Source organism: Schistocerca americana, chromosome 3, assembly GCF_021461395.2.
Source record: "Schistocerca americana isolate TAMUIC-IGC-003095 chromosome 3, iqSchAmer2.1, whole genome shotgun sequence".
NCBI lineage: Eukaryota > Metazoa > Arthropoda > Insecta > Orthoptera > Acrididae > Schistocerca > Schistocerca americana.
The window spans coordinates 888,866,516-888,889,328 of record NC_060121.1 but is presented as its reverse complement, the minus strand read 5'-3'; the positions used below and the strand labels follow the sequence as shown (position 1 = coordinate 888,889,328).

At 39.1% G+C, this 22,813-nt stretch overlaps 1 protein-coding gene across 2 annotated transcripts in view; it reads left to right on the top strand.

The window, feature by feature from the left end:
- Positions 1 to 21,361, top strand: part of LOC124607204 (kelch-like protein 20) — a 78,499-nt gene extending 57,138 nt beyond the window's left edge. For both annotated transcript variants that reach the window (XM_047139465.1, XM_047139466.1), the window contains 2 exons: positions 9,225 to 9,385; positions 20,927 to 21,361. In XM_047139465.1, coding sequence (XP_046995421.1) covers positions 9,225 to 9,385; positions 20,927 to 20,962 — 197 coding nt within the window. In that variant the 3' untranslated portion in view covers positions 20,963 to 21,361. The remainder of the gene's footprint in view (positions 1 to 9,224; positions 9,386 to 20,926) is intronic.
- Positions 21,362 to 22,813: the final 1,452 nt, after the last annotated feature.

The window sequence follows — 22,813 nt, the reverse complement described above, 5'->3', positions numbered from 1 at the left end:
TCTTCAGTTCAGACCATGAAGGCTTATGGATCCCATAAAAGCTCTCTCCAAGTGACCACTGAAAAGTTTGGCATGGGAAGAAGCCATCCTGGTTCCCATGGCTTTACCCTTGGTCTGTTTGTATGTCTGCCCCTCTAAAGTGAAGTAGTTGTTGATAAGCATAAAGTTGAGCAGGAAGGATGCCACATGTGGAATCAGGTGGGCACCAACTGAGGAAGTGTCCAGCAGTAGACAGACCGTGCACATTAGGGGACGTCGGTACAGAAGGAGGTGGTGTCAACGGTGACAAGCAAGGTTTGTGGTGGGAGTGGGCTGGGCACAGTTTTCAGTCAACATAGGAAATGGTTGGTGTCTTTAATGTAGGAGGGAAGTCTTTGTACTGTGGATTGCAGGTGTTGATCAGCTAAGGCCGGTATTACACTATCAAATTTCTTTGTCAAAGATTTGATCAAAGATGTGATCCAATATTCCGTCCAGTATATTTGACAAAGATCCTTGACGTAGCGCTACAAGGGGTATTACACTGTCATCAAATTTTTCATCAAAGTTCAAGATGGCTGACAACAACTTGTTATTAACCGCAGCAGTTCTACGTACTCCAATTGCTTTGTGTGCACATGCGGAAAAGAAGTGGGGGGAAAAAATGGAACCATACATACGAGGTTGACAGTCTTAAAAGTCCTGGGATTAAAACTTGATAATAAATTCAGTTGGGAGGAGCACACCACAGAACTGCAGAAAGGCCTTAACAAATCTGTATTTGCAATTCGAGTGTTAGCAGGCATAGGCAACATAAAAATGAAAAAGCTTGCATACTTTCATTCCATAATGTCATATGGGATAATATTTTGAGGTAAATCTTGAAGTCAAACAAAAGTTTTCAAGGTCCAAAAGCGTGTAATACGTATTATTTGTGGAGTAAATTCACGGACCTCCTGCAGAAACCTCTTCAAAGAACTGGCTATACTAACTACTGCCTCTCAGTATATTTACTTAATGAAATTTGTCGTAAATAATATATCTCTTTTTTCCAACAAACAACTCGGTTCATTCATACAATACCAGGAACAAAAATGATCTGCACAAGGACTTACAAGCACTTACTTTAGTTCAAAAAGGGGTCCACTACTCAGGAACACTCATCTTCAATAATTTGCCAGGAAACATAAAAAATTTAGTTAGAAATAAAGATCAGTTTGAAAGGGGCCTGAAAGACTTACTGCTGGCCAACTCCTTCTACTCCATTGCCGAAATTTTTAATAGAAACAAATGACGTATTGTATTATTCATACTATTAGTATTGTTATTTCAGCTTAAAAAAAATCGACATGTTCCACATCCACGAGGATCTCCTCAGCATGGATCTACGGAACGAAAAACTAATCTAATCTGGGTGAAGCCGTGGGTTTTACGACGACACGATAAAAGCATTCAACAAAACTTGTTACGTGAGCTTACAGTGAAAGACATCAAGTCGTACATCAATTACTTAAGAATGGATGAGCATACATTTCTGTATGTGCTCAATGAAGTGTATCCTCATATCACAAAGCACAATATTCACTTAAGAACTGCTACATCTTCAGAAGACAGGCTCACTATAACACTCCGATTCCTTGCTACAGGAGAGGGTTATGCTAGGTTAGGTTAGGTCAGGTTACGTCTCCAATCTTCTTAATCTATCTTTGTATTCAGGGTGCCTCACGTTGTAAAGCGCCTCATCAGCTTCAGACATTTCTATTAATTTTGTAGTTGTCGGCACACACCAATTGTATTTACCGGCAGTGGTTATAAAAACACTACAGACGACAGAACGCTGCAGCGATGCTAGCGCTCCATGTGGTAACATGTCACATTGCAGTGAACAGAAGACAAGCGGTTTCTTTGATCAAATATACAGCGAGACCCTAGATTTGATCAAATATTGGATGACATTTGACAAAGTCCCTATTACACTATCAAATATCTTTGACAAAGATTTTGGACAAAGAAATTTGATAGTGTAATACCGGCCTAAGGCAGATACGCGTTTGGTGTGTGCTTTAATGCCAGCAACTATGGGAGGACCAGGGTGATTGGGTTTGTGGTCCTTAGGAAGAAAGTGAAAGGTGGGGGTGTGTGGTTTGGGTGGGGTGAGAAGTTCTATTGATTAAGGTATTAGTCCTTGTGAGGGCCCTGAAGTTTTAAGGAGAGACTGCAGGTAAGCTAGAATCACAAGGATGGGATCTTGATGTCAGATGCTGTATGTAGAGGTGTCAGACAGCTGGTGTAGACATTCACTTACATACTCCCGTCGGTTAAGTACCACAGTGTCACATTTCTTGTCCACTGAGAGGATAAAGATGGGAGTCATCAGGTTAGGGTCATGTTGTAGGGACCTGAGTAGTAGTTATGAAGCAATACTGGATGTGAGGAATTCTTGGAAGGCTTGTAAGGGATGGTCTAGAGATAGTGGTGGTGGACAAGTTGGGTTTGTGATTGGAACTGTTCAAGGCAGGGTTTAATGTCAGGTTCACTGTTGAAATGGTTTTGGGAGTGGGTTTGCAAACTGATGTTTCCAGTTGATGTTATGTGTGAAGGAAAGTAGGGCCTCTACCAAAGCAGCATGATGAAAAGCAGGTTAATGGCTGAAACTGATAGCCTTGGATAATACAGGTAACTTAGAAAGGGTGAGTGCTTTAGACGAGAGGTTGAGAACACTGTGCTGTTTTGACTAGTTCTTATGATTCAGACTTGTTGTTGGTCTGAAAGGGAGTGGTGAAGGCTGGGGAATGTTAAGGTGGTTAGCCAAGTTTAGTTTGCTAGAGAGGGGTGGTGCTTCGTGGTGTGGCTGTTCAGGGAGTTGCAGAGGGGCAGGAAGGGAAATGCCACCATTGAGGTAGTTCAGGAGAAGGTTGGGTGGCCATTTGAGGTGAAGTCTGGCATGTTGTTGCAATTTGTAGCTGGCTTGACAAATGGTATGATCCAAGGAAACGTGAGGGGTAGATACCTACAGGATTTTGTAGAAGGGGAGAAGTCTGGTGAACTGGAAATTGGCAGATGAGGCAATAGGTCATGGATTAGCCAGGTAAGTGCAAGAGATTGCTGTATTTGAAATTGTAAAAGAGACTGATGTGGAGTAGGATTACATTCAGAAACAGGGACTTTCAATGTGAGGCTTTTGGGAGTAATTCACCGAACATGTATCTGCCTTAGTTGATCAAAAGTGCAACCCTTAGTACAAAAACTTCCGTCCTATATTAAAGATGCCAATAATTTTATAGATCATCTGAAATCTGTGCCCATCCGACTCCTACCACACAGCTTACCATCTCCCTCTATACCAACATCCTCCAAGTACATTGTCTGTCTGCTGCAGAACATTTAATCACTCAGTGCCCACCTGATTCCAAACGTATGACATCCTTCCTGCTCACTTTAATCAACTTTATACTTACAACTACTTCATCTTTGGGAGCTGACATACGAACAGACCAGGGTTACAGCCATGGGAACTGGGATAGCTACTTCCTATGCCAACTTTTTCATGGGTCACTTGTAAATGGCTTTCCTGGGATCCATGGCCTGGTTTAGATACATTGATGACATCTTCGCCAGATGGACTCATGGTGAGGCTGACATGTTAAAATTTCTGGAATCTCTAAATACATTCTCCCAATTAAGTTTCACATAATCCAATTCCAAATTCAATACCATGTTCCTTCACGCTGATCTCATCCTCACCAAAGGTCAGCTACAGATCTGTTCACATTAAACCTACCAACAAACAACAGTATTTACATTTTGACAGTTGCCATCTTTTCCGTGTCAAACATTTCATCCCATACAGCCTTGGCATTCGAGGCAAACGTATTTGTTCAGATGCAGAGTCTTTACAGCAATACAACACCATTCTCACCTCAATCTTCACTGAATGTAATTACCCCAACAGCCTAGTTCGAAAGCAGATTTCCCAGGCAATCACATCCAATCCTGGCACTGCTGATCCCTCCAAACACAACTTAAGAGTACACCTGTTGTCATTCAGTATTATCGTGGTCTTGAATGTATTAATCAGCTACTTTGACAAGGCAACGACTTCCTGAAACCATACCCTGAAGTGAGGTGCATTCTGTCAGAAATTTTGCCCACCATACCGAGAGTAGCTTTTTGTCGTCCTCCCAGTCCCCACAATATCCTTGTCAGACCATATGCTCCTTCTGCACCCATCTCCCTACCCTACAGCTCCTACTCCTGTGAACGTCCCCACTGCAAGACTTGCACTATGTGCCCTCCTACCACTACCTATTCCAGTCCTGTAACTGGCAAAACATGTTCTATCAAAGGGAGAGCCACCTGTGAAATGAAATGACATGACATGCCATGTATCAGCTGTTACGTAAATACTGTCCTTTTACATTGGCATGGGTACCACCAAATTATTAGTAAGGATGAATGGCATAGATAATGGATGTATACCAGCAGCCACACTATCATGTTGCAGAGTGTGCTCTACAGTGTGACAGTCGTGACCTCGGTGCATGTTTCACTACACGTGCCATCTATGTTCAACCCCGGGCACAAATTCCTCAGGACTGTATAGGTGGGATCTGGCACAACAACATGTCCTTGGTTCTCGCCACCCACCTGGCCTTAATTTAATTTCTTTAGTCTCAGCATTTCTTCAGACCAACTGTTTCTTTCTTCACTCCCTTTTAGTTTTCTATATTTTTCATTTCCTGACCTATATTTTTCACAGTCCCCCTCTCCCACCTCTATCACACACAAAACACTTAGCTTTTTGCTGTTGTTAATTAATGCACGATGTTTTAGCAGTAATCTGTCTTTCATATTACTGTGTCTTCCTCCTTTAAGCTCTCCATGTGTGATGAAGCAAGCTGGGATATTTTTACTTCCCCTCTTTTTTTTGCCATCTGCCTCCTTAAAATTCATTTTTGCACTTCTCTAATTACCATTAATATAAGTGAATATAATCTGCATTTTCATAAGAGAAAGGTTGGCCCTCAGTTTTAAAGAATATAACACGAGATCTAATTTTGTGCTTAGTTTTATGTATGTAATTGATTTTCTAGTTTGACTATTCCTAGTTAATAGTTTCATCATAGGGCAAAATCAGTAATTGTTTCAGAACTTAAATTCTGCTGTTGACATATAAACAAATATAAGTCCTATAATAATTATAAACATTTGGAAGACGAAATACTACTAATATTAAAGTATTTATTTACCTCTAATCGAAAACATGTTAGCAAATCCAGCTCTTAATTAATTCCCAAGTAATTTTCAGTGTAATGATATCTCTTAATTTAATCATTTAAACAAATAATTCGGCCTAACCCTTGTAGTAGAAGAAACTGTTAAAAGGAACAAATTTTTTGATGTATTCAGTTTTAATTGTAATTTCTGTAAATTAAACATCGAACAATGTGAAGTTTCAGTACCTATTATTGTGAGGATATATAAGGGCCCGAATTTTGGTCCCGACACAGTCAGTCCACAGCAGAGTTTCAGACGAAGAACCTGTGTTGGTTAGAATGACAACAATGCATCAACTTAACAGTGAAATAAGTGTTACACCAATAGGCCGTGTGTTAAAACATTGACAGTGTCTGCTGCGTAAGTACCTTTCTATTCTTCAAGAACTATGAACTTTGTGGTTAGGTTTTTACTGCTCGTACATGTTCTACAGGAAACTATTGTAGCCATATGTAGATGTTTGCCTGCAACCTATTAATGAGGCTTATCGAAAGTTAAACAGTAGTGCACTATTGTTTAACTTTCGATATATATATCAGGCAAGCACCGTCATATGTTTTCAAATCTTGCCTTGTACAGTCCCCAACAATAAGTCTTCCTTCTTGTTGTGTCTAGTAAGTCTCCCCTGACCTGGGATTCTGGACAACCTTTTTTACCTAGACTCTTTTTCCAAAACCTCACCAGTCCTTTCCCTGCACCTCTTTTCCTTCCCCTTCAACCCTTCTGCCAGGAGGAGGAGCCATTGGCTCCAAAAGTTAGCAAACTGTAATACCTTTTATATGTGTGTGCTGTGTGCTCCTGCCATCACTTGGTGAGTAGATTTTTTTATCTATCCAGTTACTTTTTACAGATAACTTTATATGAATTTGGAACAGCAGAGGTCCTATAACGTTTCCTTGTAGAATGCCAGATATCACTTCTGTTTTATTTGATGACTTTGTCAGTTGCTACATACTGTGACCTTTCTGAGAGGAAATCACGAATCCAAGTGCGGAGTTGAGACAATACTCCAGAGGTAGAAGCCGCGTGTGAGTGTTGGTGTCAAATGTCTTCTTGAAATCTATAAATGTGGAATCAATTTGAGCTCCCCTGTCAGTAGCACTTACTACTTTTAGTGAATAAAGAACTACTTACGTTTGACAAGAGTGAAATGTTCTGAATCCTTTTCGACTGTCAGAGTATAGATCATTTTCTTAGAGGTGTTTTGTAATGTTTGAACACAGTTTATATCCAAAGTATTACTAAGTCTAGAAAGGCACTTATTCTTCAGCTTGATATAAAACTTACTATTCCTATTAATATTCAGAGCAACCAATGTTGTTTGCCAAGTTAACCATAGAGGACAGTGTCTCGCCCACTTCACAGGGTGTAACACAGAATTTTAATTGTAAAACTCTGTTTTGAAGTGTTGGTCATTTGCTGAAAGTTCTGAAGTTTCAAAGCAGATTCTTGGCAACAGGTTATTCAAAAAATGGGACACATTGATGAATTGTGACAACACAAAAATGCAAGTATCATTTATTGCACACACTATATAAGTTTTGTTGCTCAGTGACAAGAAATATAAACTGTTTGCATTAAGTTGTGAGCTGGGTGTGATTGGTAACAAGTGCCTTGAAAGATTAACAGGATCAAAATATTGGATACATGTGTGTTAGACAGTGACTGATTTTGGAAACACAAATGACAGCAGATCAAAACCTCGGAGATTTGTGGCACTGCAGCAATGTTTGTTGTATTAGTGGCTTGTAGCGAAGTGTAAAATCACTTGTAGTAATTTTATTCCTATGATGGACAGGACAGCTGTTGAAAGCTCAAATTTAGTGAAAAATGATGCGGCTAGAAAAGCGAGATGATTTTCAGTTAAAGGCTATGGAAATACACTGAAGTGTCAAAGGAACTGGTACAGGCAGTGTCAAAGGAACTGGTACAGGCATGAATATTCAAACACAGAGACATGTAAACAGACAGAATACGGCACTGCAGTTGTCTTTGCCCGTATAAGACAAGAAGTGTCTGGTGCAGTTGTTAGATAAGTTACTACTACTACTACTACTACTACAATTTAAGGTTATCAAGATTTTAGGGAGTTTGAATGTGGTGTTACAGTTGGTGCACGAGCGATGGGACACAGCATTTCTGAGGTAGTGATAAAGTGGGGATTTTCCCGTATGACCATTTCACAGATGTGAATCTCAGGAATCTGATAAAACGTCAAATTTCAGACATCGCTATGGCCAGGAAAAGGTCCTGCAAGAACGGGATGAAAGATGACTGAAGAGGATCATTCAACATGACAGAAGTGCAACACTTCTGCAAACTGCTGCAGATTTCAAAGCTGGGCCATCAGCAAGTGGCAGTGTGTGAACCATTCAACGAAACCTCACCGATGTGATCTTTTGGAGCCGAAAGCCCACTCGTGTACCCTTGATGACTGCATGACACCAAGGTTTACACCTTATCTGGGCCTGTCAATACTGACATTGGATTGTTGATAACTAGAAACATGTTGTCTGATCGGATGAGTCTCGTTTCAAATCGTATCTAGCTGATGGATGTGTACGGGGATGGAGACAACCTCATGAATCCATGGACCATGTGTGTGAGCAGGGGACGGTTCAAGCTGGTGGAGGCTCTGTAATGGTGTAGGGCATGTGCAGTTGGAGTGATATGGGACCCATGATACGTCTAGATATGACACTGACAGGTGAAGTGTACATAAGCATCCTGTCTGATCACCTGGATCCATTCATGTCCATTGTGCATTCCCATGGACTATGTGCATTCCCACGGACTTGGGCAATTCTAGCAGGACTATGTGACACCTCACATGTCAAGAATTGCTACAAATTGGCTGCAGGAACACACTTCTGAGTTTAAACACTTCCACTGGCCACCAAACTTCCCAGACATGCACATTATTGAGCATATATGGGATGCCTTGAAACATGCTGTTTAGAAGAGATCTCCACCCCCCTCATATTCTTATGGATTTATGGACAGCTCTGCAGCATTCATGGTGCCAGTTCCCTCCAGCCCTACTTGCGTCCATGCCATGTCGTGTTGCGGCACTTCTGCGTGCATACACAATATTAGGCAGATGTATCAGTTTCTTTGGCTCTTCAGTGTATTAGAAAGAACTAGACAGCCACTAAAAGTAATTGAGAATATGATGGAAAAGGCTTGCTGCAGCTTTTAGCAATAAGTGTCAACAGTGGAAGAAGGTACAGGGATTATGGTTTTAATTCTCTTTGACAAAGTGGTCTTGAGAGTTGGTCAGTGGTGGAAGCCAGATACTTGCCTTTACAGTACACCAATGCTGTTCTATTTGTATATTTTCTTCCGGGAATCACATTGGAGCTCAGTTTCAAAAGCACCTTTATATGATGGACTAGTTTGCCAGTAATTTATCATGACTTCAAAATGTGACAGATTATTGACTATAAACTACATAAGGAAATAAATGAGCTATGGGATTTTTGTCAGTATACCCAACTCCTTAGAGCTATCTAGGGTATGGACACACACATTATCCTTATTACTCATTTCTGTAAATTGTATGAGAAATTGAGGAGGCTCCAGCACGTAAGTTGATCAAAAAGCTCATTTCTTTGTAGTTTGCCCTAGGTAATATCCCTTGCTTAAGTCAGGGACAATGCTACTTAGCTAAAAAAAAAAAAAAAAAAAAAAAAAAAAACACACACAACTTCCAAAGTCTACTATTAATTTCAGTGCACAAGCTGCAGAGTTTTAAACGTGTAAGATGATCTGTAACACGTGACTTCAAGTTCAGATTTTAATAAATATAAACGTCTAAGAACTTACAACTTTGTATCATTTGTTGATTTACCTAGTACTGTGTCATTTGTTGATTTACCTAGTGCTTTATTTCTGATGGTGCGACCAGGCATTGTGCAGTACAGAATTGCATGTGTTGTGTTTTATCTAATATCACAATTTTGTCAAAGGTATTGCTGTAATTGATGAGCACATATACGTCCTGGGTGGTGAAGAGGGCTGGGACCGCTACCATGACACGATAGAATGCTACTCAGCTGTGACTGACACGTGGCAGCTGACGGGTGACATGCCAACCTCTCGCTCCTGGCTCAGCTGTGTGTCTCTGCAGGTTAGTGCCAGATACTGTGTCGTGCAAGCTGGTAGCCACGTACCTTGATGTAGCTGGGTGTTCTCATTCATATTGGAAGGAAAAATTGTCGCACAACCTTATGTAACAATGAGACTCAAATGTTTATCAGCGACTTTTTCCTACTTTCCAAAGAGTAAAATACAGCTTGTTGAGTTACTTTGTTTTATTTATTACCACCTGCAATGCATTGTTTTCGTGGTATTTGATGGGTAGAAAAGTTCTTCTAGTGTCATGCTACTTGAAGGCCATTTATGATTTTATCTGTGAGAAGCAGTTATATGATCAAAGAAGAACACTAACTTATTAACATGAACTTGGCAGTGAGAACATTGCGTTTGATGCCATCTTGGCAGCCAGAGATGGTGGTCTTGTGTGTGTGCTGTGTGTGTGTGTGTGTGTGTGTGTGTGTGTGTGTGTGTGTGTGTGTGTGTGTCCTGATGAAGGCCTCTTTGGCTGAAAGCTTTGTTGCGACTATGTTCAACTCAGTATTTCTGCTATATGGTGAGTAGCAATTATCCTTTTCATAATATTGTCAGAGATGAACATGTCATTTTTTGTGCAGAACACGTGACAGGATGAAAGTACGACACCAACTGGAAGAATAAGATTGGGTATTTGATGAAAAGTGCCGATACTGGAAAATGTTGTAGTGTGACAGGATGACACTTCGCAAAGATTCAACAATTCATTCGTAAAAGAGGGTGTTAAGAGTTTCAACTTTGTGGGTATCATATAACATCAATAATTAATAAGAAAGTAAAATTGACATGTATATTACTTATACATTTCCACATAATCAAAGTTTTAATCTTTCCACGTTGCGGAAGTCATCCTTCAGAGTTGGCAGATCTAAACTACCTAGTGGCCAGGTCCTTCTGATATGTCAGATAGCCAGTCAAACTCAATAAGACCATCGTCACATTGGTGTACCCAAAAGTGTCACAAACATTAGTTTGACAGCTGAAAGTCTATGTCCACAGAGCAAGATATTTTCAAGAAGTTAACATTAGTCCATAAATTCCAAGAAAGGAAGATGTTGAGCCACAACAGTTGCATTATGATTAATTATTTGAATGACTCCAAAATAAGTGCTCGTCAGGCAACTAATAAAATATCTGCAGTAACTTACTCATTAGATGATTATTTATGTTAGTGTTAATCTTTCATTTCAGAATAAAATTCAGTTGTCAGTTGCAAATATGTTTTTTTTTTTCTTTGGTTTACCAATTTTGATGAATTAGTTTGCCATCTTCAGAAGCCTAAAAAATTAGGGATATTTTTAAATATTTAGACCTTGGCTATAAATTTATGTGAAGTATAAGTACTTAGGACCAAATTTTACTCTGAAATATATACTGCAGTTGCTGAAAATTACAGCTTTGAATAAAGTAATTAATCTTATTTATTTCCAATGATGAACCCAATAATACTTATGAGTCATACATGATTGTCAGGTATCAACAGTTTCAGAACAACATTCATTTTTCATCGTGCTGTTTTTAAAAATGAGAGAACATTGTATTGAAAACTTGTTGTAACCAAATAAAATAACTGTCCAGTGTTAGAACATATTAAGCTACAATTTAGTTGGTTAAATCAGTAAGCCTTTAGACAACATATAAAAATAAATATATAGGTAAATAAATCAAATGAGAATGATGGAAAAGACACTGCAAATCCTGAATGAAACAATGGTGGAGGAAATGGCTGCTAACAGCTAGTATTCAGATTGGGTATTCACTGTTCACCAGTAATCATATTTTGCAAAATTTGTAGTTAAAACTGAAAATAAAATCAATTTGTAGATAGAAACTGAAAGTAAACAAAGAAAATCTGTTTTTATTATAGGCTACAAGAAGACATACTAAACTTGCTGAAACTAGTCTAGTCTAGCCTTGTGAATGAATGGAAATATTGTTAGTGTGACAGTCTGGTGGTTCTTTACTGTGATGCTGGGTGGCGAAGTAAAGTATGTTAGAGAGCCAAGACCTCAAGTTATTTAATCTTGCTCACTTTATTATTTGAGCATACTCGCCAACCTCTTCTGCTCGAACTTCTTTTCTTGAAGTACTACAGTTACTGCTGAAAGTTGATAGTACAAATCCATCATGCAGCTCGTAAAATAAATGAGAGGTTTCTCATTAACAGCCTCTCATATATGGTACTCTTGTTTACAATAACTGTGCTTTACAAAGTTGTTGCATTATGCTGAAAATCACAAAAACATTGATAAGAACAGTCCAAAAATATTTCTGTGTAATAGGTATTTTCTTGAACCTGTGAAGTCACAGGTATTGTCACGACCACTCTTCCTCTGTGGCATGCACCATATCTCCAAGGCACGGAATAAGCTGCCTGACCAGCAGATACTGTGATCATTGTACAATGTTTGTCATCGTCTCAGCATGCAGATAGGCTGTGTCCATCTATCTCATGATACATGTGCATAAATAAAACATACATCCAAACAGTATATTATCTAGTACATTATGAAAATAAACTTTTTATAGTGGCGTCATCATTCATTGGTTCGAGAAATGCGTGTGCAACACATCATGTCATCAAAGTGGTATATTGAACTACAGATTCCTCCCCTTATATGGATGATGTCATCACTACATTGACCCGTTAACCAAACAACAAATAATTAAAGTACAACTTCACTACAAGTGTTAAAAATATTATAGTTGTAATTATATCTCATTTTCAATTAATTTATTTATTCATGTTTATTAACTGCGCAAAACTCCACAGTAGTGTGGAACTACTAATCGTAGGTACATGGTTCACTTTGATTAAGTTCCATAACATTTCTACCAGATACTCACCCTTACTATGAACATGAGATCTCAGGTAACAAATATTTATTACCCATAAGGGTCAATAACAGGTTTTTTCTACAACATGTTGTGGTTTCTGCTCTTGCACCACTCATTACTAGGACATACAGTCCAGCCGTTTAGTCAAATTGTTCATTTTTCATGTAATTGAGTACGTTTATTCCATAATGCAGGCTTTTCTTGCCCAGCTCATAAAACTATTGGAAATCATTGGGTATGTACTATCTAAACAGAGATAAGATGGGTTCCACAGCAGAGACTATTGGACATGGTAAAGAAGAGAACCCCAAAGATTGATACCCACCCCAGGATTCCCTTCCTGGCAGGTTTTGTGCCAGGGAGCAGGACGATGATCACCATATCCTACAGAACAGACTTCCCCGGTTTCACCCTAATGGGCCCTGAAAAGTGGTCCTAAGACATCGCTGTTGACGCCAAGTGGAGACAATTCCTCCCACAGAAAATTCTTATAAACCCAAGCATATTACTTACCTCCAACAAAAGTTTTAAAAAATAAAGCTCCCTCTAGAACCATTTACACCCTTTATAAACTGCCACCAAATCGGAACAGTTACATGTCTTGAACAGTTAAAAAAGATTTGTCAGCAGACATTCTGTAGTTGGTTTCCTATTTATCCGAACATGGAGAATGGCATACAAAACTGGGACATTTGTCTCTTTACTATGTCATCTTTAAATTCGCTTGTGGAACATACCAACACGGGTAAATTCACCTACTTTGCTACATTGGAGGAATTTTGAAACTGATGCTACCAGCATGTGCAGTAAGTGTAAAGATACACCTATTTCCACAGATACTACTCTCATGTAAATATCCACAGTGGTACTGTTCCTTTTATGTATCTTTCTTTTCTCTCAGGAAAAGGTCATAGTTTTCCTAGGTCCACCTATCTTTTGATCACACCATAAATACAGATAAGGGTACAATATCCTGTTAATAACATTTACAACTCTACCTCCTCCTTTTATACGTATATGTTCAGGTAACACACTCTTGCCCTAACCCTTATTCACACCAGTTTTTAATAGTCTTTTGGTGCTATATTTGTCTTATAGCTCTTTACATACTCACTAATGTAACTCTGAATGTCCTCATGTGTTAGAATGAATGTACTCGTATTAGATGGTACAACAATCGATATATCAATGTTTGCCTGTTGTCTCTACACTTCATATTTAAGGGCATATCCTCCTTCATTTCCTCCATTCAAAAGAGGTGGATGTAACATCCAGCTCGATGTAGAAAAAGAAAGAACTCCTCTAGACTCTGCAGTCTCTTTGCTGTTTAAAGTTTGTTAATTTTATTTTACTAGATGTTTCTTAAGACACATTTTTTAATCATATCTATATTGTGGAAGCCTTTTTCTTTACCATTCAGTGGGTCTACTAGGAAAGCAGCTTTCTGATGTGGAATCCCTATAATTTTGTATGGACCCTCATAACAATGGAAAAACTTGCTTGTTTTTTTCTTTAATTCTGAACTGTGCTGAGGACCTTTACTAGCCTCATATCGTAGTTTAAAATTAGGGGCACTTGCTTTTAAATTATATTGTACTTGACATTGGGTTTGTCTACTTAATCTCGTTTTTATCTGTTCTTGTACCTTGCTAGTTGGTGTTCTTCTGTTCAAGGCCAAAAAAAAAGTTTTAACAATGGTTCTCTTATGAACTTTGTATTCAGAATTTCTACCAGGTAAAGTCCAGTTGACATGTAACATAATTCATTAAGGATAACATGAAATTCCGAAATCCTCTATGCCCAAGTTGTGTATTTCTTGGAACGCTCAGATCTTGCGTAATTCTTTTAGAGGGATTGGATTTCAGATGATATTTTGAAATGAGTACATGTTTTACACCTTCCCATGCCAAAAACCCATTAAAATTGCTACTTATAAATTGAGTTCCATTATCGGTAAGTAAGAGATTTGGTTTGCTTACATACACAAAATAATCTCATAAGCAACTGGTTACTGTTGTTGTCTTCAGTCCAGAGACAGGTTTGTTGCAGCTCTCCATGCTACTCTATCCTGTGCAAGCTTCTTCATCTCCAAGTAACTTCTGCAAGCTACATCCTGCAGAATCTGCTTAGTGTATTCATCTCTTGGTATCCCTCTACGATTTTTACCCTCCATGCTGCCCTCCAATACTAAATTGGTGATTCCTTGGTGCCTCAGAACATGTCCTACCAGCCAATCCCTTCTTCTAGTCAAGTTGTGGCACAAATTCCTCTTCTCTCCAATTTTGTTAAGTACCTCCTCATTAGTTACATTATCTATCTATCCAATCTTAAGCATTCTTCTGTAGCATCACATTTCGAAAGGTCAGAGGCTGGAAGGTCTCTTGGGGAATAGCAGCACAGTCTTCATGGAGTGCTGCTCTGATGTTCTTTAGGATTCAGGTCAGGACTCTCTGTAGGCAGTCCATTACAGGGATGTTATTGTCCTGTAACCACTCTGCCACAGGCTGTGCATTATGAACAGGCGCTTGATCATGTTGAAAGATACAATCCCCACCCCCGAATTGCTCTTCAACAGTGGGAAACAAGAAGGTGCTTAAAATATCAACGTAGACCTGTGTTGTGATAATGCCATGCAAAGCAAGGGGTGCAAGCCCACTCCATGAGAAATATGACCATACAATAACACCACTGCCTCCAAATTATACTGTTGTCACTATATACACTGGCAGATGATGTTCACTGGGCATTCACCCTGCAATCGGATCTCCACATTCTGTACCATGATTCGTCACTCCACGCAACATTTTTCCATTGTTCGATCATGTAATGTTTATGCTTCTTACACCAAGCGAGACGTTGTTTGGCATTTACTGGCGTGATGTGTGGCTTATAAGCAGCCACTCGACCATGAAATCCAAGTTTTCTCACCTCCAGCCTAACTGCCATAGTACTTGCAGTGGGTCCTGGTGCAGTTTAGAATTCCTGTGTGATGGTCTAAATAGATGTATGCCTGTTACACATTACGACCCTCTTCAGCTGTCAGTGGTCACTTGTCAGTCAACAGATGAGGTCGGCCTGTACGCTTTTGTGCTGTACATGTCCCTTCACATTTCCATTCACTATCACATTGAAAACAGTGGACCTAGGGATGTTTAGGAGTGTGAAAATCTTGTGTACAGACGTACGACACAAGCGACACCCAATCACCTGACCATGTTCGAAGACTGTGAGTTCTTCGGAGCACCCCATTCTGCTCGATCACGATGTCTAATGACCACTGAGGTTGCTGATACTGAGTACCTGGCAGCACAATACACCTAATATGAAAAACGTATGTTTTTGGGGGTGTCCGGAAACTTTTGATCACATAGTGTACATTCAGAAAAGACTTCCTGACACTTACATCTATACTCTTCTTCAGAAATGCTTTACTTGCCATTGCCAGTCTACATTTTATACCCTCTTTACTTCGATAGTCATCAGTAATTTTGCTCCCTAAGTAGAAAAACTCATCTACTACTATAAGTGTCTCATTTCCTAATCTAATTCCCCCAGCATCACCTGATTTAATTTGACTGCATTCCACTATCCCCGTTTTGCTTTTGTTGATTTTCTTCTCGTATCCTTCTTTCAATACACTGTCCGTTTTGTTCAACTGCTCTTCCAGGTCCTTTGCTGTCTCTGACAGAATTACAATGTCATCTGCAAACCTCAAGGTTTTTATTTCTTCTCCATGGATTTATATTGGATAGTTTAATGGGATATAGCTTTATATATTTAGGCCAGCGAGCTATCAAAACAAAAATATAAGAAAAATCACCTCTGCCCTTTGGCAGAGAACTGAAAAAAATCATATCATTAATATCTTATTTGTCCATTATTTTCTTAACTTTCTGATTAAGATCACAACCACATACCATACTTTTTATTTCTCTACTACTCAAATATGTTGGACACACTTTCGTAGACCAAGATGTCCATATCCCTTGTGTATGAACCAAATCAGATCCTAGACTAGTAGTTTAGGTATACACAACTTCCAATGCTATGAGTATTTATGTTGTCTTCAAAATAACGTATCCCCGTTGAAAAACATTTTATTCTAATCCCTGCCCTTCTTAAAATATCCATCTTCAGCTCATTTTGTATTTTCTTAGCTGATATCCTTACTTGATTGTTCATGTAACTTATAGCTAACATATTGGCCACTAAGGTTTACGAAGCCTTCACATAATTTAACTTAATTTTAAATGATTGTAAAAAAAAAGTACCCATCACATTAATTTACTGTGTAATAGTCTTACTTTCCATTAAAATAATAAATCTTGATGATATGTATATATTTCAGTCTATGATTCCCAGCTAAGGGTTTTGGAAACCACAAACTATGGATAATAATACTGTTTCTGTAGCTGCACAATTTAATTCATGTTTATTGAGACATCGACTGGTGCAAGATATTGTATTACATTCTCCCTTATTGGTAGCCCATTCCCCCAGAAAATTCACATCCATGTCCACATTCTGATACATATGAGCCAATTTAAAGGTTTGATGCATCAGAGGATGGGTCAGAATTTTGGCTTGCAATAAAGCTTGCTTAGGGGTATATAGAGGGTCTATACAAGGGCGATGTACTTGAGGACAATATTATGGAAATGGAACAGAATGTAGATGAAGATGAAATGGGAGATACGATACTGTGTGAAGAGTTTGACAGGGCACTGAAAGACCTGAGTCGAAACAAGGTCCCGGGAGTAGACAACATTCCATTGGAACTACTGACAGCCTTGGGAGAGCCAGTCCTGACAACTCCCTACCATCTGGTGAGCAAGATGTATGAGACAGGCGAAATACCTTCATACTGGGTGGCCCAAAAAGGATGGTCGGATTTGAACTGCGTAGTACCATTGAAAGGTGAGGAAGGGGGACCACTGCCGGCCGTCTGCAAGTCGGCCATTACACCCAGTTTGCCACGAGATGGCGCAGTGGACGGTCGAGCATCGTGTTTTTGCTGTGGAACAGTTTTTCAGAAATGATGAATCGTTTATTACTGTGCAACGATTGTTTCGACAACGTTTTGGTGTAGCGCGTAATGGACCCATTCCAGATCGCAGATCCATATCACGTTGGGTGACTGCATTCCGGACAACAGGGTCTGTCAAAAGTGGTAAATCTACAGGGCGTACACGTACGGCAGTTACTCCACAGAACATTGATGATGTTAGAGCGTCAGTGCTGCAAAGCCCGCGTCGTTCCACTAGGCGTCGTGCTCAAACTTTAGGCCTCAGCCGTAGTTCGTTGCAGCGTATTTTAAGCCGTGAGTTACAGTTTCACCCATACAAAATTATGATCACGCAAAAGCTGTATGATCGTGATTTTGAGCAGCGAAGACGATTTTGTGAATCAGTGCTTGACATTTTGTACTCTAATAATGATGTTGTGCTTCTTATGTCAGATGAAGCCCATTTCCATTTAGACGGCTATGTCAATAAACAAAACTGCAGGTATTGGGCAGCAGATAATCCCAGAGAATTGCACCAAAAGCCTCTTCATAGTGCTAAGGTAACAGTCTGGTGTGGAATTTAAAGATTGGGGATTGTTGGTCCTTATTTTTTTGAGGAGAACAACGCTACAGTCACAGTGAACTCGAAACGTTACGTTAACATGCTACGTAGCTTTTTGGTGCCGAAACTGCGAGAGTTACATGTAAATCGAGATCGAATTTGGTTTCAACAGGACGGGGCCACGGCCCACACAGCCAATGACTCCATGTGTGTTTTAAGGCGGATGTTCCCCCACCACATCATCTCGTGTTTTGGAGATGTCCACTGGCCCGCGAGATCACCTGACCTCTCAGCCTGTGATTTTTTTCTTTGGGGATACCTAAAGTCAAAAGTCTACGTAAAGAAGCCCCGAAACTTAATTGATCTGAAGGAGGCAATCAGTGCGGAAATTATGGCAATTCAAGAAGAAACAGTAGTGAAAGTGATGGAAAATTTCGAGGAAAGACTTGTGGAATGCATCACCGAGGAAGGACACCATCTTCCGGAAGTCATTTTCCGTACATGATATTTTGTGGTTAGTTCTTGTAATTGGGTGCCTGGGAGCATTTAGTTACGTAATTGAATAAAATTAATTTGTAAAACTGATGGAGTTATAGTTATTTAAAATGTGACCATCCTTTTTGGGCCACCCTGTACTTCAAGAAGAATATAATAATCCCAATCCCAAAGAAAGCAGGTGTTGACAGATGTGAAAATTACTGAACTATCAGTTTAATAAGTCACAGCTGCAAAATACTAACGCGAATTCTTTACAGACGAATGGAAAAACTGGTAGAAGCGGACCTCGGGGAAGATCAGTTTGGATTCCGTAGAAATGTTGGAACACGTGAGGCAATACTAACCTTACGACTTATCTTAGAAGAAAGATTAAGAAAAGGCAAACCTACGTTTCTAGCATTTGTAGACTTAGAGTAAGCTTTTGACAATGTTGACTGGAATACTCTCTTTCATATTCTAAAGGTGGCAGGGGTAAAATACAGGGAGCGAAAGGCTATTTACAATTTGTACAGAAGCCAGATGGCAGTTATAAGAGTGGAGGGGCGTGAAAGGGAAGCAGTGATTGGGAAGGGAGTGAGACAGGGTTATAGCCCCTCCCCGATGTTATTCAATCTGTATATTGAACAAGCAGTGAAGGAAACAAAAGAAAAATTCGTAGTAGGTATTAAAATCCATGGAGAAGAAGTAAAAACTTTGAGGTTATCCGATGACATTGTAATTCTGTCAGAGACAGTAAAGGACTTGGAAGAGCAGTTGAACGGAATGGACAGTGTCTTGAAAGGAGGATATAAGATGAACATCAACAAAAGCAAAACGAGAATAATTGAATGTAGTCGAATTAAATCGGGAGATGCTGAGGGTATTAGATTAGGAAATGAGACGCTTACAGTAGTAAATGAGTTTTGCTATTTGGGGAGCAAAATAACTGATGATGGTCAAAGTAGAGAGGATATAAAATGTAGACTGGCAATGGCAAGGAAAGTGTTTCAGAAGAAGAGAAATTTGTTAACATTGAGTATAGATTTAAGTGTCAGGAAATCTTTTCTGAAAGTATTTGTATTGAGTGTAGCCATGTATGGAAGTGAAACGTGGTCAATAAATAGTTTGGACAAGAGCATATAGGCTTTCGAAATGTGGTGCTACAGAAGAATGCTGAAGATTAGATGGGTAGATCACATAACTAATGAGGAGGTATTGAATAGAATTGGAGAGAGAGAAATCTGTGGCACAATTTGACTAGAAGAAGGGGTCGGTTGGTAGGGCATATTCTGAAGCATCAAGGGATCACCAATTTAGTATTGGAGGGCAGCGTGGAGGGTAAAAATCGTAGAGGGAGACCAAGAGATGAATACACTAAGCAGATTCAGAAGGATGTAGGTTGCAGTCGGTACTGGGAGATGAAGCTTGCACAGGATAGAGTAGCATGGAGAGCTGCATCAAACCAGTCTGTGGACTGAAGACCACAACAACAATTTTGTTTAACACTTCCATTGCCCCATCATCCCAGATCCATTGAGATTGCTTCAAAAGTCATTAGTTGTTCATAGATTGATATTTTGTAAATTGGTTATAGAAGCCAGCTAATCCCATAAATGAATTCAACTGTTTTATATTTCGAGGAACTGGACAACCTTTTATTGCCTGAATTTGTTCTGGCTCAGGTTGTGCGTCTTTTAATCCTACAAAACTTTTAATTCCTCTCTTCTAAAAATGCGAGTTACTTAGTGTTATTGTTAGCCCACTCCCCTGCAACCTTTTTAATGTTTAATAGGCAGAGTGCAGTGTTCTTTCTGTTTTAGAAACTGAGAGTATATTGTGATTCTTGAGTTTCTCCCGGCGTATTTGATTATCAAAATATCCATGGGTGTACTCCCGGTCTACAGTGTCCAACGGGCACAATATTTCGGCGATCATACATGTTGCCATCATCAGACCGGCAGTACACTCGTGGATATTTTGATGAGAGTATATTGTCCACTTAAGTGATTATTAAATAAGTCATTGCCCAAAGCTTTATCTGAGCCCCATTTAAAAACTTCTACAGATATATTTAAACCAAACGGAAGTAATCTCTACTGGTAAGACTTCCCATCCAACAGGAATGTCGTGCAGGCTCTAGAACCCTTGTGGAGGGACACCTGCCTTGTATCTAGCTGTAAAATCCACTGAACTAAAAAACTTCGCTTATTCAAACTTGGACACCAATTCTTATGTACTGACAAGTCTATCCCTTTCCATCTCGGATTGTTTATTCAAAGTCATAGTGTCTAAAACCAAATGAGTGTCTCCATTCTGTTTTCTAACTACTAATAAGGGGCCATTATATGCGTTTAGGCTACATTCTATAATACAGTTTTCTGTATTTCTTCTTGTACTGCTATGTGTAGACTCACAAGAATAACATACTGTTTGGGAAAAAAAGAAAAAAAAAATCAAGAGGCCTTCCTTTCTATTAGCCAGTCAAAGCAATAATCAGTTAAAAAGTATTGTTAAGGAAAGCAAAATTGGGACAGCCTAATTGTTTGACATTGTAGACAGCAACTTCAGGGCAATGAATGAGCAAGCTTAAGAACATTAGTCATGTTGACACAGAAATATCACATCACTTGATGACTGTGCATTATTATTGTTTGCAGGTGAAGAAGTATAATCCGGTTAAAGATGGATCCTGACAGGTGTTGAAGAGGAAGACTAGTATAAGACTGAAGAGTGAATGAAGGTCCTTGGGTCTTGTATCCCTAGTGCCTGTACTCTGCTGCCTAAGTACAGGTGTAAAATTGACAGTGATGACTTGAAATGCTTTCAATACAGTATTGCTGAATTTATTTCATTGTATTCTGTATACAATCTACTAACGTTTTTCATCATATTGATTGAATATTAGTTACCAAAGTGAAATCGAGTATGTATCCACAGTAGAATAAATGAATCTGTAATGGTAAGAATGAAAAAGTGCATGCGCACATCGCTCTATTTATTCTTTCTATATTTGTTATGTGTTCTTGTCTGTTGTGGAAGATTGTATTAATAAATGCAAAAACTACAATGTGTTGTTTGCATTGTGCAAGCAATGAGATTGTTACATACTTTTTTATGTAAACATTTGTACCATGTAGTATACATAATTGATGTTACTTTTCACATGGCTCTCTCTGTCTCAGGAAATAAATTGTTGGAGCCAAAATATGAAATCTGTACTGGAAAATTTGCCTATCATTTACAAATTAAAAATTGGAGAGATGGCAGTGGTGAGGTCCTGGAAGGTTGTAATACTGAATGAGTCAAGCGAAATATTTAGATCTATTTACCTCAACCATTTTTTTATGGAGATAAATATTATGCACAATTTTTAACATTAAAGATTTCCACTTTTGTATATATCAAATGCCCCTCAGGGGACTTTTTCCTATGTTTGTTTCTTAAAATTGTACAGAGAAATTACGAGATTGGATTTTGATATTATCTGCGAGTGAACAAAAGGCTTACTGCACGTGCTATTTTTTTGAGTCATTCAAAAATAAGTAATGACAAATTCCCCACACTTATCCTGCTGTCCCGCCCACCTTGCCTGTTCTGTGCCTCAATTATCGATCCCGAACTGAGATCACTACTCACTGCAATCATGCCTCAGTGCACAAAGAAGACAGAGGCTCACTCTGTGTTGTGTGTGGTGGTTTTTTTTTTCTGAAGGAAAACTTAGCCTACTTTTAAATATGCCTGTCTGCTGTTCAAGGACTGATGACCTCAGATGTCAAGTCCCATTGTGCTCAGTCCTGTTCAATCTCTCATCTGTGTGGTGAGTAGCCATCTATCCTAATCCATATTGCTTTGCTTTAAATGTGTTGCCTAAAATTCTCTTCCACAGCAGTCGTTAGATTTTGGCAGAACCCTTCATTCTTCTGAAGCACAGTAGTATAAACAATGCACAATTGATAGTATGGTGTTGCCTGTAAGCTTTTTGTTATATGTTTCATTCTATCACTAAGAGCCTAAACAAGGCAAAGTGAAATGGAAGAGTATTCTGCAATGGCTACTACACAGCTGCTGCATAGTATTGTTTAATTGCTGTGGCTGGATACACATGATGATCTGCTATAGCGTCAGTTATTCACCAGAATAATTTTAACAGATAACGGGAATTTACTTCATATCACAGACAAGGGTAAGAGTTCAGGTCAGAGGCAGTGCCATTGGTCCAGAATAAATGTAAACACTCTTTCGTAGTTAATATCTTTGGAACAAAATGACATTGTTGCAATTTTGCACAGTAGCATAGTCCAATGTTTTCTCAACAGATCTTGGCGCGCATTTTCCAGCGGGTGACAATGCAGCAATGAATTAAGTAAAAGTGTTGTTTGAGCAACACAAGGCCATGTTGGAGTGATACTGGAGGTATGAAAACATTATGGAGGTACTACGGCAGTGATGTAATTTTTATGGAACTAACCCACCAACATGTACAATAATTAATCATATTTGGGATGAATTTGAAGCTGGCCATACTGTTCAGGAGGTGCATAAGG